This window comes from Metopolophium dirhodum, chromosome 3 (genome assembly GCF_019925205.1).
Source record: "Metopolophium dirhodum isolate CAU chromosome 3, ASM1992520v1, whole genome shotgun sequence".
NCBI lineage: Eukaryota > Metazoa > Arthropoda > Insecta > Hemiptera > Aphididae > Metopolophium > Metopolophium dirhodum.
This window is the reverse complement of record NC_083562.1, coordinates 32,330,310-32,350,062: the sequence shown is the minus strand read 5'-3', so window position 1 is coordinate 32,350,062 and position 19,753 is coordinate 32,330,310. Positions and strand designations below refer to the sequence as shown.

Here is a 19,753-nt window from a genome sequence, read left to right as displayed (position 1 = left end):
TGTTGTATTTTTTATTGAAAACGTATTGTACGACGTCTATGACCTACCTAATAATATACACATTACACCAAAATGGGGGAGTAACCGAATTGGTTCCCGTTTGAAAAAGGTGTTTTATTAAGTTGAGCCGAATTGGTTCCCGTTTAAAAAAGGTATTTTATTAGGTTGAGCCAAATTGGTTCCCGTTTGTGTAGGTACAGGTAAAATAGTTACAATTTTAAATTTTAATTTTTTGATAATTGGTACAAAATATAAATTGGATAGTAAAAAATATAAATGTACCTACAGTCTACACTCTATAGTCTATAGTATAATATGTATACAATAAGATGGCAATAGATTGTTATATTGGAAGTTTAGCAAATTATCGGTGATACCCCGATCAATTAAGATAACGATGAAGATATCGTAGATACCTACGTACTTTTATCGCTGTATGGTAAATCGTCTATTTATTTGACAAAAATATTGATAGTACTTACTACAAATTGTTACAAATCGTTCCATTCAAAGCTGAATAAAGAATTTACAAGTGCCCATCCTAATATATTTTATTTAATAGAGACTTTAAACGCATTCAGACATTAAATTATAATACATTTCGAAGTAATAATACTAGGAAACTTACTAGCAAACAGGAAAGAAATAACAAATACTTGGAAAATTGTATGACTGACTACATTAATGAGAAGCTTACGTGAATTGAATACTTAAAGAAAGTTTGTAACAAATTTGCAAATCGACGATTTTAAATAATTGTATTTATTTATTTTTTGTACACCTAACCTAAGTGATGACTAGTTGACTTCCAAATCAACAATTTAACATATTATATATTATATAATTTTTTTTATAACACACATTTTTAACCAAGCCTACTTATAAGTTGACAGTCCTAAGCCTATAAAATTGAGAAGGAAAATGTGCGTAATTAAACAGGAACCAATTCGGATACATCTTTAATGGATATTACAGGTACGCTTTACACCCTTGAATAAAATGGATACAGATTATAGGTAGGTAATGTGCAGCCAAAATAGAGGTCTATATTAATATAGTTGTCTATAATTTAACAAGCGCTCATTTCCGTATTTTTACTTAAATCATAAGTCAATTCAAATTCTGGTTTTTGGCATTTTTAAGTACGATATAGGTACTAAAACCTTATTTGTTTAGTTATTCGATTATTATACCATCTAAGGATCGTTTAATGCCGATATAAACTCCTTTTTTTTTAAACAGGGATCTTTTTTTATTTTAATATTGTAAAACGGATTATTTGTTCCACAATGTTGTGATGTTTATAAATTGAAATTAAACATTTAAACGAGCATAATAATTATCAAAAATGTTGTATGCTGTACATAGTGCATACACAAGAATAAGAATAACGGGTATTCCACGATAGTAAATTAAAGATATGGAGGCTGTTGCCTATTACCTACCTATATTATTCTGAGCGAAAATGTAACTAAAGGTTTTACAGTGATGGTTTTTTTCAAACATATACCTTATAATAAAACTTGAAAGTTGCATGAATGGTATCAGGTGCACATAAGTAAACCTGACGGTGTAGTTGCTGGGAATGGATGGGAACCAATGTAGAGAGGGACGCCAGCAGTAGCTGCGTGAACTTTTTTCCCCTACGAAGCAACCACCTTAAATAAGTACCTACCCACACATCAAATTTTTCCTACATTTTACACTTATCTTTACACACATTGAAAACGCAGGTCGTATAATATTATGACTATGCGCGTATTAATTAAAAAATAGCCTAGCCATCTAGGTGTTTGAGACCGGAGTCATCGTGGTACCCACCCCCCCCCCCCCACTTTTGAACCAGGCGGCTGCCTCATAAAATAGCTATTCACGCCACCACTGGACGCCGGTATGTAAAATGCGTAATGATATTCACATTATTACGCCACGAAGCTACACTATTTAATATTATTATAATAATAGTAGCTGATCCCGAGCACTTCGTTGCCCTTAAAAAATGACAGCTCTTTAAACAATAGCGATTGTTTAAATCCTTTTGCATGTAACTCGCAACAGCAAGTTCAATTCAGCCACTCTGGTCGGCAAGATTTTCAATTTGCATTTTCGCGGACAATTTGCAACGGTATATCAAGTATAGACAATCCACCCGCGGTTTGATTGCGGACGCCGCCGATGAGCGGCTATAAGCGCGACATATTGGTAGGCAATAAGCGACAATCCGATTTGATTAACCAAAATACAAATAAAAAATAACAATTAACTAAGGATTAACCAATGGCAATAATTATTTGTATTATAGCTTTAAAACCCTAGCAAACAATTATAAACAAATATTTCCACCGTAAATCTCAAAATCCCCGTTTGAGCACCTCCCCGGGTTGGACCTGGGGGTATGAAAAACAGTTTACATCACTCTCCCAGACCTACTGAATATGCACACGAAATTTCATGAAAACCGGTCAAGCCGTTTCGGAGGAGTTTGGCGACATACATTTTCCATTTTGTGACAAGAGATTTTTTATATTATATTAGATTATAATTATGTTGCTCTTAGAACCTAATAAAATAACTGTACCATGTAGATACTTTACTTTAGTCAAAAAATATGCATAACACTTAAGTTAATCATATATATATATATATATATTGAACAAAATGTGCGTTAACAATAACACATTTTGTACCTATGTATCTTTTCAAACAATAATTTGAAATCGAACAACAAGTACGAAAGGTCAACGATATAAGTAGGACTCAAATTTGATACTACAGCCAGTCTGTTCCCAGCAGCTACGCCTGTCTCACACAGCACATTATGTTCAGAGCTAGTAACAGTTACTAAGCCTTCACTTCACTACGTTGACAGTTGCTACTTTTTGCGAGATATTTAATTAAAACTGTTTTATTAAAATTAAAGTGTTTTAAAATCATTTAACTTTGAAGAAAAAAGTTGAGCGTAAATCCACGATATTTTTTTATAAGCGTTTAAAGTTAGCATTATAATTTATAACAAAATTTGTGAAAATCGTGAACATTTTAAAGTTAGAAATGCATACATTTATCTTTTCACATCTAAGATATAAAAAAGCGAGCAAGTGGGTGTCACTCTGCTGTACAGTAAGTTACAAGTGGGCCACTGTAATGGATGGTGTTAAATTTGAATTCAATGATCTACCTAATATCATAGTATAAGAAAAACGATTCTGAGCAAAGACGGTCAGACAGACAGACTATATGATATTACTAAGTATATTTGATGATATTAATGTGAATAAATTAATTTATAATATTAATATACAAATACAATTTTATTGACAAGTATAGAAAAAATTAAAAAAATAGTCTAACTATTTTGAAAATTGTATCAAGTATAGGAATTGATAAAATAAACATTATACTAATAATATTATGGTATAGATTTCAAGTATCTACAATTATTCGTTTTTGAATTACAGCAAAATAAGAAAATTGCTACACAAGAAATGGCTCTTTCCCGGCGCTTTTGAAAACTACTGGGAATTTTAACATCCCCAAAGCACCAACTAGATTCACTTTTCCATCAAACAAGATACTAAAGTTGAAAATCGAAGCATTATTTCGACTGATCATCAGTTATCGTGTATACACGATAAAAAAAAAACACTCATCTTTGTAAAATACATTCATTACGAACATTTTTACCAAATATTTATATTATCGTTTTCTATACATGGTAAAATTTTCAAAATATTTTGACTTTTGAGACATTTTAGAATTTTGCTTTTTTCTATAAATTTCGATAAATAAATGTTCACTGTCAACAGTTTTAAAAATATACCACAAGCTTAAAACTTGTATGAATACCTATCATACATTTTAGTTTTTACTATATGCAATGACATTTTCAAAATATTTAGATTAATTTTAAGTTATTACCTATTTATACCATGAACCTATTCACACTGTTCCATAGTAAGGTGGTATTAACTCAAAAGTTAAAAACAATACAATAATGATAGAAATATACAGTATACTATAATAATAATTAAATATTAATTAATATAATAAATGCAATGTTTTCAGCAAAAATTAAAACAACGTACCATGATACTAGTAAGTAATGGTAAAATAAGTTACTTTAATAGCAATATCAAAAAACATATTATCAAGAAATATGATTGATATAAACTGACAGACCATCTCTGCTCAGAATCATTTTTCACGTACAATGATATTATATTATCATTGAATTCAAATATAACACATGCATTACAGTGACCCTTAGTGGTGCCAATCTTTTCCCCTATCAATATGCTTGGTTCAACTTTCAACACAGAAATTACCACTATTAGGGAGTGTCATATTTAAAACTGCTGAATAAATTGTACTTGCATAATCATCACAATATGTTTTACTGAGAAATAGGATAAAATAAAAACATTAATGTTTAAAGCATTGATTTCTTACATAATTATAAGATTTTAAAGTGCATTTTTATTAAAACGCAGATATTATATAATAACTTAGCATGTATATAAATACAATTAAAAAATGTAGTTATAATATAGTTTTTTCCTTATTGTCAGTATTAACAGTTTACAATTCAAATGGCATTTCATTAAATTATTTTTCTGAAAAAAAAATAATTAACAACTAGACGTTTGTGACTAATCAGAATAATTAATGTTAAATGTATATTTGTGTAACACATAAAAACTGGAAGATAAATAAACGCGCTATTAATCGATATTATAATTAATAGGTTGAAATAAACAAACTATTTTGGTTATTAAGTTCTTATTTTTTTATAGTTTAACTTATCTATAAAATTAAAACACAAATTACATGAAAATATAAAGTTGTTAAATGGTAAACCATTTAACGTCGAGAAAAAAATTATTCGCTACAATAAAAACATAATTATAATTAATATCTATTACGATCTCTACGTCCTCCTCCTCCTCCACCACCGCCTCCTCCACCGCCGCCACCGCCACCACCGCCGCCGCCGCCACCACCACCCCCACCACGATGATGGCCATGTCTAGGAGAAGGTGATCTGGTTCTACGTGTTCCAACATGATCACGTGAACGACTACGTGAACGATGTCTGCGTGATCGACGACTATAAAGATATTTACGTAATTCTCGTGATATTGGCTTCAAGTGCATGAAATTGCAAAACCCACTACGAGTACACTCTCTAGAAAACAAAAATTACCTATATTTTATTAACAGATATTACAAACACATTAAATATACAAAATGACAATTGATTAAGTTGAAATTCTCGGCTTAACTTCTATTTCAATTTTATTCAATTTAAAATAGATGCATTGTTTATCAGTTCTATTTGAACGTCATTATAAGTTCATTCTACTGTTTTATTTTTTGTTTTTATCCTCACCCCATTTCATACTGACGGCAACAGGCCTCTCGGAAATCTGTTACAGGGCTCAATTCAGCATAAACTGGACGTCCACCAAACCATCGGTTATTTAAATCGTTAACAGCTGCTTCTGCATGTTCTTCTCGACGAAACTAGTATTTATCAAAAAATAAATATAAAATATATTGAATAATAATAATAAGCCATTAACTTAAACCCATAACCCTTAACATTAAGAATGTTTTAATTTAATATTTTTGATAAGAAAAAAAATTAGACTTCCATCAAAAATTGATCAGGCTCAAAAAAACAATTGATAAACAAATAAATGAGCTTAATATAAATAATGAATAATGATTCTTAAAAACATAAATATATTTTACCTTGATATAAACATTGCCAACAAGATGATCTCCTAAGTTGTCACAAACATTCATTTCTTCAATTTCACCATACTAATAAACAAATAATTCAATTTAATATGATTAATACAAATAAATACAATAATACATATTAAATTAATACAAATGGGTATAATAATTTAAAGTTATTGTCTGGGAGTAGACAATTAATTTAAGAAAAACTAGAAACATGTATGAACAACAAACATTAACAAGCTTATTAATTTGGGCAAACTTAACTTGAATCTATTTAATATTTATCCTTAATTTGAGTTTAACTCTAAAAGTTTAAACAATACAATTTAAAACTGAGATTTTTTACCTTGTCTTCACATTCTACGAAAACATCTTCAAAGAAATTATCATAATGTTCTTGCATTTCTTCATCAGTTACATTTGAAACCACTAAAATACAAAATATAATGAATACTAGTCATAAAATATATTATGTCATACATTAATGCATATATAAAAAATAATATGTATTTTTAATTAAAAAATTATATACAATCTTGTATACTTCAAAATGTTTTAAATATAATTTATAGGTTTTAATATTAAATAAAATATTTGGCTGATAACAAATAATAGCTTTTAAGTAACCACAAACATTTGCTTAATAAACATACTAAATTACTTATATTACGACATTTATATAAATCAACGTATGGTATTAAAAATATTTAATAATTAGGTAGGTATATAATATCTCAGAGAATGATTATATTTTTTATATAAATGTATAAATAAACTAATAAGTATTTACAAGCAGTGCTGTCATTTGGGGGTGGGAGGGGGGCAAGGTGGGCATTTGCCCCTGTCTGATTTTAAAAGCGGCCCGATAGGCCGGTTCCCAATTGTTCCATTATTATATTTTATTACCGCAAAAACATGCCTATTTTATAATATTTTCAGAAAATATTATACTGTGTATCAAGAAATTATTGTCACATACATACATTTTTACTAATAATTGAAATATGTGGGGACGTACACATTGTATGTAGCCATGTAGGTAGGTATTTAATACTATTTATGTATATTTGTATGTGAGAATGTGTTTTGTGAAGGAAAAGGAAAATAATATTGTTGTAGGCACAACAATAATAATAATGAGAATTATAATCCCGTATAGTTTAATTTCTAAAATCTAAAATGAATACAAATTCTAAAAACAATAACCGATTGGCACTCTTATTGATTATCAATGATCCCAGATTTCAGTTGACTTGCGACAGTCGTGTATGGTAAACTATTCAACTATTCTGTGTATTGTGTTAATTTAGTTCAGTACCTTATTCTACCTAAAATAAAATTAATTTTTTTCGTGACGCATTAATCTTTTAATTTGGGCAATATGACTTAAAAATAAATAAATGGAAGTGCGGCTAAAAATATAAAATTATCACAAACCGCTCAAGAATTGAAAACAATTGCTGGTATGTTAAATAAACAGACGAAACCTGAACCAGTAAGCAAGCAATCATAATCATATTTTAAGAGGACTTAACAGACAAAAAAATATGTTATAAAAATGTATGGTACTGGTTTGTTATAGCCCGGCCAGTGAGTGAAAACTTTATAGCCCCTCTACTCAGACTTGTAATCTCCATCATATGAGTTTATTAATTATTTATTGATATTTATTAATCTAATAATTTTATTCAACGGAAAAACCATACCATTATTATTAGGTACCTACTACCTACCATAGATGTTTATCACAAATAATCTAACGGATATACCGATCAATCATCACAGTACAGAATTTAATTTGTTCGTGTTTCATATATTTTCATTAAATTTAATTTAATTTTGCTATTGAATATGTATTTCTGACTAGTGATTACAGTATTTTACACAAATTAAACCTTGTATGAAAAAATGTTTATCAATCAGCCAAAAAACATATGATTATTAACATGTTATTTTTTTAATTGTAAACAGTTTTCTTATATCTATTATAAATATTTTTCTTTGAATAATTCTTCTATATATGAATTTAAATATAATACATAACTTATGGAGACTCATGTATTAAATGTTTAAAACTTAGGTGTTAAAATTAGAAAGTGGGCAAGTAAGTAACCGCTTTACTGTACAGTGGGAGTGAAATGTTCCTCATAAATGGATAGTAACTATAATGAATGTCTTAAATTTGCATTTAATAATAAATCATTGCATGTGAAAATGAATTCTAAGTTGTAAACTTATAGTAATACTATATTAATTAATCATACATTTATATTGCAAAAAGTTATTATCATTTATTTTACTATTAGTAAATAGTAACACCATAGATTAAAATATATTCAACCCATGGTAATACAATATAAGCTATAAATAGGCAATAGCTTAAAAGTAATCCGATCAGTGGCGTATTAACAGAGGGAGGAGGATTAATCCCCTTGTCATACCCATAGACTATATAAAATATACAAAAGATTTTGTAGTCCTAACTCAAGGCATCTGACTTTAAAGACGAGGCACTGGATAATTATATCCCCTCCTCCCCTAAGACAAAAACCTAGGTATACTACTGAATCCAATTATGTATAGAAAATGCTAATATAAATAATTGGTGAAAATTTGAAGTATCTTAGGTTATTCATTTTTGAATTACAACAAAATAAAAAAATAGATTTTGTCAAAAACTAGTTTTATGTAAAAATTCCTATTTTTCACTTTTTTTTTTCTTTTAATTATTGATAAAATTACTGAATATATTTTACTTTAGACCCTGAGTACCAAATAGATATATTTTCTGGTTACAAAATATATTCATGAAAATCTAAGCATTTTTACTGTCTTAGTTAGTGATGACCAACGCAAAAATTACAATTCATACGATATACAATTTGGTACAACATCCTCAAAATTAAATAGTAGAGTAATGCTTAAAAGCATTAATAGCTATAAATTTTTAAATTTTTAAAATAAAAATATTTTTTATATTAAGGTATGTTATGGGTGATCAAATATTGGGCAGATTCTAAATTGAAACAAATAATTTACCATATCATAACTCCATAGGTATTTAAAAAATAAAGATAATATCTATCAAATATCTTGAAGGAGTAGTAAAACAACATATTTTGTTTATACTGGTCAAAATCCCATATTGATGCAAACATCCATATTCACTCCTATAACAGACAACCTGAATTGATTTAGTAAAATTCATTATTTTTTTCTATTCTTATTTGAAATAAATAATGAATGAAAATGGCTATTAAAAAAATTAATTTAAATTTTAAAAACACTGACGAGTTGTAGTCTTCAAGCTAGAGCAGAGTCTTCAAGCTACAAAGAGTACTCTTTCAAGATATTTGACAACGACTGTAAACATAAAAGTAAAAAATTAAACCTAATAATTACTTAGTATTTCTGGATAAAGTAATTAATATTAATTGAAAAATTATTATTTATTATTTTGAATTTGAAATTAAAATAATAATAAAAACCTTTACCACCCATTGATTTTGTAAATTAATAAATTTCAATCATATAATTACTACGTACGTATTTTTATAATTTGTTTAGGAAAATATATTTAATTTAAACAAATTTATTAATAGTTCTAACCGAATAAAAATGTTTTTAAACCCATAATAATTTTGAAACACAACCAATCAATACAATATTGAATATATTATATTATTCAAAGATATATAATATTATAATTAAATTATATTACCAAGTTAATCAATATGAATTTGTAAAAACATATTGTTTTAAAATCCTATCGTTTAAAGAAAATACTATATTAATTTAATTAACATCAAAAACAGTAACGCATTTTTATTTTTGTATATTTGTATTCATGCAAGGAAACTATAGCGTTTTATTTGACTATTATTACTTACAGTGTGATCCATCGGCAGACTTTGCAGAATTTTGTGGGTTTACATAAAGATTTTGCAATAGTACAGTCTAAAAAAATAAAATTTACAAAGTTTAAATTTAAAACTAGGTACTAAGAATGAACTCATAAGTTATAACATATTATCATAATAATTCTAACAAAAATAAAAGTAAAGATACTTGTGACCAAATAACAATATTAAACTACCTATAACAAATATTTTTTTTAAAAAACATTGGTAGATTTGCAGAGATCACTTAAAGCCGTATTGCTTGAATTAACCAATGAGTCTTCAGATACTTTGAAATTAATATTTATGTTAGCATCGAGCTTAAAAAACTATAGATCTGATCTACTACAATATTGCTTAACTAATATGGCGCCTATCATAAAGGATTAATTAAATGTATTTTTTTGAATAAAGAAAACTAAGGTGGTTAGGTGAATATTGTAATAAAATTATATTAAATATTAATTTACAGTAAAATGTTTGATATTCCATAATACTTAACTTTGATTACTTGTAAAACTAATTGGTAAAATTCAAAATTACAATGCTCAGAGGTTATCCTCAAGGAATTCAATTCCCATATTTTAAAGGCCACCTGTTAGGTGCCCGTACAATACACATTATCCTTGTTTATTTAAAATAGTAATATAGTAGGTAGGTATGTAATACTAATAATTTAAATTATAGTCAATATTTTTTGTGTTAAAAGGAACTCTAATTTACCCATAGTGATTCGGATTTTAGAATATGATGACAACAAAAATATGTTTAAATAATTTTTTTTTAAATAAAATCCACATCATTTATGTACCTAATTAGCGTCCTGTAAATACCTATACAGATACATTAATATTAAATATTTTAATCAGTTGCTAGTACTTAACAACAACAATACTCCAGTCTATCAAATTTTAATCATGAAACAGTTAATTAGTTAAATCTTATTAGAGTATAAAGAATATTTCAATGAAAACTTACCTGACTGAAAGTAGGCTTATTATGTATTCTTGAACAGCGATCACCATGACGGCAGGCGCCGATTTTAAAATAAAATGAACAGTTGACCCTAGGAGGAAAAAAGGTGACGATTATAACCGTGCACAATGCGTGATTTAATTTTACAATAACCGCATTCAACAACAATTCATTCCAGTTTTTAAAATGGATTCTAAATCGTATCGAAATAAATGTAACTACAACTGAACGAGCCGGTTGGTATTGTGTTTCTTAATGCTTACTTATCCTTCTCGGTACCAAATATAGATGCCAGGTACTCGGCCATGTCGACGGTTCGATATCCAAACTAGGAAAATGTTAAAGAAAAATCATGAATCATTAATAATCGCGTAAAATAGTTCAGAACACATGCCCGGTGCCGGATAACCGATGCCGAATCGCAAGAAATTTATTGAGATTTTTCGATTCGTAGATGTTAGTTGGTTTGTTGGTACGGAAGTTAGAGCCGAAAACATTACCGTCCGTGAAAGAAAAAAGCTGTCCGATCGTCAACGCGTCATGGAACAGTAAAAAAAAAAAACTGTTTGGATCTTCGAAGAAGTAAACAAACGTTCTCAACAGAAGTTATCAATTTATCATCGTTGGTACTTTGATATAGCTGGACTGGTAACGACTAACGAGTCAACGAAAACAACAACTATTTACATTATGATGATTTTTTTTTCGACGTGTTTTGACCGTGAAATGTGAAAATAATTTTGTGCTTAATATTATTACGAATTATTAACATAATGCATTTATATTGTTATTATGCTCAATGTCCACAATATGACTCGTGTGCTATTTGTTTATCAAATTAAATTAAATCACATACTATGAATCACATTGATGGAACACATTAAGTTCGTTTTAAACTGACCACTTAGAACTGAAAAAAAATTAATAACCATGTCGGGTAAACCAAATTGCATATGAAAATATGACATTAGTAGAATAGCTTCGAATATCTTATACCAAAACATTATTGTTTGTAAACCAAAATTTATTGTAAACAAACAATTTGCAGGATCAAAGCGTTATGGATCTAGCTCGTCATATTCGTCACACAGTCCCCCTATTCCTGAACGTTGGATTAAATGCCCTCGTAAATCTTATACAACTATAGCTGAAAAATTTGTGGCATTCAAAACACCACTTGATAGTAAATATGACGATCAAATACCTATCGAGAATAGGTTCAATACAGAAATGTTGTTCTCATCAATGTCTAATATGAAGGTGAAGATATTGCATAATACATTATATAAAGTTAACAGTGATATTTTTCTAATGAAAATACAAATTGTGAATGTTTAAATATTTTTTCTAGTTGTGGTTTTCTTCAATCTTTATAAGAAAGTTATTAAAGAACTCTAACCGGGACTTAAATTATAAAGTGGCAATAATAGTTATAAGAATTATCTCAGTAGCTTGTATTTATCATAAACTACATGATATAATATATTAATTCTATAATGGGGTTTACTTAAATATTAACTCAAGCTGTTTAATTTCTTTTGAAATAATATAATATATATTCAGTGTTATATTATTATTTTTAATTAAGATGCAATAATAAATCATAACATTCAGAAAACTGCTCTGATCATGTTGACAAGTATCCTTTATTTTCAAACTGTTCCTTAAGGTATTGAAAAAGAGAACCATTTATGTTTAATTTCAAAATATTCATTACATTAGTCATGAAAAAATTGGAATATATTTACTGTTCCATTAAGTGATATCTGGTAAAATGAATACCAGTTAAACCAATGGTTATTACATTCTGCTCAGAATCTAAAATTTTAAATTTTAAATTGATTAAAATTCTCTAAGTTACCAAGTATTACCCACCATAATTGCTTATTTTATATATATTTAAGTGCATTAAACAAATTAATGTTATATTAAGTATTTAAAATCATTTTAGGTAAGTATAGGTTTATGGATTGATCTGACAAAAACTAGTCGTTTCTATAACAAATCTGAAGTCGAAGATTCGGATTGTACTTACGTAAAAATCCCATGCGCTGGTCATGAACAACCTCCTACCCGGGAACAAGCACAATTATTTGTAGATATTTGTTCAAAATTTATTGCAAAAAATCCTTTGCTGTCCATTGGTTGGTTGTAATATTAATATATTTGTTTTATTTTTACCTGTAATTAATCATTTTATTTTATCTAGGTGTTCATTGCACTCATGGTTTTAACCGAACAGGATTTATGATAGCTACTTATTTAATAGAAACATTCGATATTAGTGTAACTAGTGCCATAGCTCAATTTGCGGCAGCTAGGTAAAACATTATTTATACTACTTCTTTTCAAAATAGTTGAATCAATTTATGCCATATAAAGTGAAATTCTTAGTCATTAAACATTACCAATTTTTACCATACATGTTATAACCATAAAGATAATAAAATTAGGTTTATAAGTTAGATAAAAGTTATAGGTGAAATAAATTTTTCCTATTTTCCCAAATAAAATGATACCTAAATATAATTAAACATTCATAAATGTTGTTTTTACAACAATTTTAAATTGTATATATTTTAGACCTACTGGAATTTACAAACAAGATTATATTGTTGAACTATTTCAACGATATTCAGATGATGAAGAACCTACACTAGCTCCAGAACTTCCAGATTGGTGTTTAGGTGCATATTGCTAATATATAGAATATTTAATTTGTATTAGATATATTTGTTAAATTTGTAAATAAATAATGGAAATACTTATTATTTCAGAATCAGAAGAAGATAATCATAATTCAAGTAAGTTTGAATCCTCTTCACGAAATAAACGTGACTTCAGAGATCAAGACTCTAAAGATAGAAGAGAACATGAACCGTAATTATTTATTTGAATATTCACTTAACATAACTTAAAATTAATAATTATACAGTGTGATTCACCTAGCATTCCCCAGTTTATCCTTTAACTATATGCATTCATTCGAATTCTGATTTTTGGAATTTGTATGTATACTTAAAGACCATATTTTCAAATACTTGTAATACTTCTAATAACTTTTTATGCCATTTAAAGAATGTCCTAATAATACTGACTTTTTTGTTTCTAAAACAAATTTGAATGCATATACATTCAATATTCAAATTTGAATGAGTTATTTGTGAGTTATTAAACATGCTATAACAAAGATATGAATTCTATATTTTGTTTATGTTATTTGAATAAAATAAAATCAAAAAAAAAAATTTACTATCAATAAATTTGTAATAATTACATTCATTTATATAATCCGTTGAATATGTTTACTCCAAAAAAAAAATGTTAAATAAAATGTGATTTGCTTGAAAACGCAGTAGAATGAAAAATACCTAAATAATCCGCGGGGTGACAAATAGTTGATAATCAGTTTCTGGTAGAAGTAATGCTAACTCAGTGCACACCTCAGACATCAGTTGTAATAACACAAGTGAAAAAAGTTATTAAATTCCATAGTTGAACTGTGTTGGTATTAAACCAATAGTATTTACCATTAATATGATGTATATTTTTAATAAACCTATTTTTTAATATTTATCAGACTTATATAAGTTATTCTTTTTTTGTCTTAAGTTATAAAAATATTGTATTGTTCCACTTTTAAATTTAGATTTTAAAGTAGTTATAATAACTCAACATAATTAATTGTCACTATAATGGTGGTGAGCATGCTTGGATAATCTGTAAAACAAATGTATTAATTTTTTTTTATATAGTTCTAGTAAACGATCAAGAAATGAAATGAATAATCGTAACCCAGTATTTATGGAAGGTGTATCTGGTGTTACCGCTATTTTCGATCAACCCAGGTTAAGCAACATTCAAAGAAGAACTCAAGACTTATGTAAATGGAAAAGGTAAGAATGCATGTAAAGGATAATATTAAATATTAATAAAAGACAGAATTACTTAGTAATAATTTTAATATAAATAAAAAAGCTTTTTCTATTATACCTATTTGACTACACTCGGTTCAGCGAGAGAACGCGGCAATTCTGTGCATCCCTCTTGTGTCACCATTCTATCAAAACCGGTTCCCCAATGACAGTGTTGTGTAGGAGGAACCAGTTTTCGGCATTGCGCGGTGTGGTCTATCGCTGAACAGAGTATATATATAAACATGTTATACTGATTAATCCAAGTATAGTAATTATTAATAAGTCAATTAAAACTTATGGAAAACATAATTAAAAATTAAAATAACTGAATTCTTGTATTAATATTGTATTACAATCAGTCGTTAAGTAAAAAGTTTTGAAAAATTGAGAACAATGTTCTATATAAATCTTAATTCTTGCATAATCATATGTCAGACAATTTATTTTATAACAACGAATAAAATTATTTGATGTATAGGTATTTCCAATTCTTAACTATTATATATATTAATTTGTAATATGCTTTTGTTATGTTGTATTCAATTTTTTTTTTTACAAATTGTATAGATCTGGATTTCCTGGATCTCAGCCAGTGTCTATGGATATTCAAAATATTAAATTATTACATACAAAACCTTACCGTGTTACGTGGAAAGCTGACGGTACTAGGTAATATAATATCTTAAAAATATTTGATTTTTTTTTTTTATTCCTTATTTAATAAAATTAAGATAACTTGTGTTATAATCGTTGAAAATGTTATATTTTATAGGTACTTAATGTTTATCCAAGGTGAAAATGAGATATATTTTATTGATAGAGACAACAGTGTATTTGAAGTTGAGGGATTAACATTTTTACACAGAAAAAATCTAGATCATCATTTGAAAGACACTTTACTAGATGGTGTAAATAGACTTTAATCAGAATATTAATTTAATATATTGTCTAATATACTATATCCCTAAAATCTTAATGTTTTAGGAAATGATTATTGATAAAGTCGATGGACAAAATATACCTCGCTATTTAGTATATGATGTAGTTGCATTTGAAGGTTTTGATGTTGGTAAACAACCATTTTATCCAAACAGATGTATGCTAATAGAAGTGAGTACAAAGTATACAATATGTATCACAAGATATTAGTTGATTTTTTGCAGCAACTCAAAATGCAATGAGAATCAAAGAAATATGAATAATTAACCTAACTACAAACAGTTATAATTTTTAAGTTAAGCAAATGTTTTATGAAGATATATATTTTTTTTTTACCATTTTTTTTAGGTTGATATAATTAAGCCCAGACATCAGGCCATTGTGTGTGGTCGTTTAGACAAAACTCAAGAACCATTTAGTATTCGTTTGAAACAATTTTATGACATTAATGCTTCTGATAAATTGCTGGGAAATTTTAGTAAAAATTTATCTCATGAACCTGATGGTCTCATATTCCAACCATCAACTGACGTACTGTTATATTTATCACTATACAATTTGGTACCAATATATAGATTACCAATAACTTATATTTAATTTTACATAGCCTTATGTAGCTGGTGCGTGTCCTGAAGTTTTGAAATGGAAACCATTGGAACTGAATTCTGTTGATTTTAAACTTAAAATTGTTACAGAAGGTGGAACTGGGTATTAATATATTGTGTAACCTATAAAAAAATTAATTGAAAATATACTAACAGATAATGTACGTTTTAGAATGTTGGAATCAAAAGTTGGATATTTGTATGTAGGTGGTAAATCTGATCCCTTTGCCAGAATGAAATATAATAAAGAACTTAAAAATATGGATGGAAAAATAATCGAATGCAAATTTGAAAATGGAAATTGGAAGTTTATGCGAGAGCGAACTGACAAATCGTTTCCAAATGCTCACAAAACTGCAATAGGTATGTAAATTTTAACATATATTAATTAATTTGTTTCACAAAATTATTAACTAATTTTGTTTATAGCCATTTGCCACAGCATCGAAACACCTGTTACTAAAGAAATTCTCTTAAAGTATATACAACAAGCTCCACGTAGATGATGTTATGTGTACACAATAACAAATGTAATTGCTTAATATGTTTCATAACAACTTTATAATACATTTTATTCTGTATATAAAATAATTAAAAAGTTATTTTAAGATTTTAATTAAGTTTATATTGATAAATATTATAAAATCTGATATAAATTAAATAAAAACTTATGTCCTTATAATGAATATATATCAAATGTATAATAAATTGTGCATTATGCGATTAGTTATCATTTTTTATACTTATTAAATTTAGGTAAATCTTTGTTTTTATTCGTCATAGTTATTCAATATAATAGGTGTTATAAAATACCATAGAAAAAATTAACAAGTAAATACACACTGGTAAAAAGTCGGAGTGAGTGATATATAATTATAGAATAGTTGTACTTTAAATTGTAATAATTTAATATTTTTTAATGCAAAATTTAAGCTTAAACACAAATAACCATTATAACATAATTTATTACCAACTTTAGTTGAAGTTGTAATCTCAATTTTATGATTATTAAATATTTAGAAAGTATTAAAATATCAGTAGTCAGTACCTACCATATCCATATGCATAGGCGCAACTATGGTGGGAGGCTTAAGAGGATGCTGTACCCTCATGTGTTGCCTCCATCCTAAAAATGTACAATATTGCAAAAAACTGTTATGCGCGGGATAGAACCACTCCCTTGGTTTTTTTAGTAGAATTACCAAACTTCCACAACGCAAAGGGAACAACTTTATCTATGTTGTAGTGTTTTTATTATTTGGATAACATAAATAAAATTAAAGTTATTAGTTTGAGAAAATTAGGATTTTTTTTGTTTTTTTCATTCAATTATAAAAAATAATTGGCAAATGCTATCAAAAAATTAAAATGCTAAGACACAGATAAAGTTTATTACCTATGCGTTGTGGAATTTTGGTAATTCTACTACAAATACCGAGGAAGTGGTTCTATCCCGTGCAAAACAGTTGTTTGCTATGTTGTACATTTGTAAGACAGAGACAACACATGCGGGTATAGCATCCTCTTAACTCTCCTAGATGAAAAATCTCAAAATTTTGTAGTTGGTACTTTTAGCCCCTAGTCCCTACCAAAAAAAATATAAGCTATAGTTGCACCTATGACTATGGTTTTATAATTGAGTTTATTCTACAGAGTAATAATAATAATGGTAACTATTACATTTCTGATAAATATTTCCCTCTAGAATATTATTTGGGCGGTGTCATACTAAGAAATTTTACCGCTCCGATATATATATATTTTTACTGTTCCACCGCACACGTCAACCATGCAGTATGATACAATCTGGCAATGTGGGAGGTGAATAAACCGTTGCGGAAAAAATGCATAGTATGGCACCGCCCTTACTCAGTATACTCTATAGGGTCACCGCTCTCTAATTATTACTGTGTGGATTGTGAATATTCCATAATTCCCATACATTTATCACTGAATAGAAAGTATTTGTTAGGTTTGAAAGTTGTTGTATCAGTATATTTTTTCTGGGCTACTAGATGTATTTCTGAATAAGTTAGAAAGTTTCAAGACACTACACAAAATAAATTAATATTTTTTGCATATATTATGATTTTTAGTTTTTCTTAATTTTACATTTTTTTAGAGCAAATATTTTAGTTTGAATAGTATACCTTAATGATTAATTAATAATAAAATTAACGAAATTGTCAGTTGGAATATAGCTTGTACAATTATAAGTTATTATTATAATATTATATTATTGTATCATGTTTTTAAAATACCTAGATTATATAAAAAAAAAAGTAAATACAATAAGTTTTTTTATTAAAAAGCCCGTATTTATTAATAATAATTATTAATTAATACCTAAATATATCTATATATATGTAATTAATAACAATGAGCAATTTGTTTTTCCTTTGTACATTATAATGTATATAATTGAATGAAAAAATTATCATAGGCAAGGGTGGGGTCAATCAAAATAAAATAAATAAATATTGTCTATTTATTTATTTATTTACTTTTTATTTTTATCTATCTTTTTAATATCTAATATATAAAAGGTATATTCTGGATTCTGGTTATTTAATCTGTTCTGTGTTATAACTGTATAAGCACGAAAAGGATCTATGATTCGGTGTGACCAAGGTTGTTATACATAATCGTATTACCTATATTTATATTGTATACCGTATACAACATCATTGCAAATTATTCTGTTGGTAAGGTCTGTCATAGCCTACAGACCATAATGGTCAATACTAATACTAAATAGTGAATACTAACTTTTAGACTTTTAAGAAACATCAGGGCCGAAAATTGTGTGCAGTAGCAAACACTATGTGCACTAGCAAATTTAAAAGTAGCAGTACTTAATTTCGGCTTTTATAAATTTTTATTTGACCAATATTCAATATTGATTATTGAAAATTACTAATTAGCATATTGTATTCGTTTAAAATCCTTAACACTAAAAATAATGCCGACTACACCATATTCTGGGTGGCTTATATTATAATAAGTATATTAACCCAAGCTATTTCGTTTTTAATTTTAAAATGTTCAGTCATATAGGCATATAGCCATACCTATAGATATCAAGGAATTTTATAGAAGATCGTCTTAGATTGTGTTATAATTTATAACTAATTATTATTGAATAGCAAAAACAATTATGCAATGAAGTTATATGTGACATGTACATTACTAGGTTAGGTCTATGTTCATTATTATATAGGTGTGGAAATAGGTGTGCAGTAGCCAAATATCTTAATTTTAGGCCCTGAGAAACATCTTAGAGTAAATAAATAATAATTAAATTAATATAAATAAATCTTTATCCAATTTTTATGTGTCTGAATAATTGTAAATTTAAGAAAGACGTATTTTGCATTTATTTAATTTATTGTAAATCTATTTAGTACGTAGGTCGTAATTTTAAAAAAATAACCCTCAACACACACATTGCGCATTTGTTTATAGACACCAGAAAATAGATAAACCAAAACGTTTACAAAATACTTGTATTTATTATTTATACTTTTTAAAAAATGATTAATTTTCAAAACGTTTACAAAATACTTGTATTTATTATTTATACTTTTTAAAAAATGATTAATTTTCAAAAAAAAAACCATGATAATAATATGAACTGTATGAAGATAAGCCGGTAACAGATAATGTTTAC

At 27.3% G+C, this 19,753-nt stretch overlaps 2 protein-coding genes across 2 annotated transcripts; one reads left to right on the top strand and one right to left on the bottom strand.

Annotated features, from left to right (window-relative positions):
* Positions 1 to 4,470: 4,470 nt before the first annotated feature.
* LOC132940863 (splicing factor U2af 38 kDa subunit) lies at positions 4,471 to 11,104 on the bottom strand. The gene is made up of 7 exons (XM_061008658.1): positions 10,886 to 11,104; positions 10,626 to 10,713; positions 9,639 to 9,705; positions 6,095 to 6,177; positions 5,755 to 5,826; positions 5,390 to 5,523; positions 4,471 to 5,185 (listed from the first exon to the last, which is right to left on the bottom strand). Exons 1-7 carry the CDS (start codon positions 10,927 to 10,929, stop codon positions 4,909 to 4,911), a joined length of 765 nt encoding a protein of 254 aa, XP_060864641.1. The 5' UTR covers positions 10,930 to 11,104; the 3' UTR covers positions 4,471 to 4,908.
* A 145-nt stretch (positions 11,105 to 11,249) lies between these two features.
* Positions 11,250 to 18,371, top strand: LOC132940862 (mRNA-capping enzyme-like). The gene is made up of 14 exons (XM_061008657.1): positions 11,250 to 11,559; positions 11,671 to 11,882; positions 12,574 to 12,766; positions 12,832 to 12,943; positions 13,206 to 13,309; positions 13,400 to 13,502; positions 14,378 to 14,518; positions 15,107 to 15,208; positions 15,312 to 15,447; positions 15,524 to 15,649; positions 15,827 to 16,009; positions 16,086 to 16,186; positions 16,256 to 16,446; positions 16,513 to 18,371. The coding sequence occupies exons 1-14, from the start codon at positions 11,553 to 11,555 to the stop codon at positions 16,587 to 16,589; spliced, it is 1,788 nt and encodes a 595-aa protein (XP_060864640.1). The 5' UTR covers positions 11,250 to 11,552; the 3' UTR covers positions 16,590 to 18,371.
* Positions 18,372 to 19,753: the final 1,382 nt, after the last annotated feature.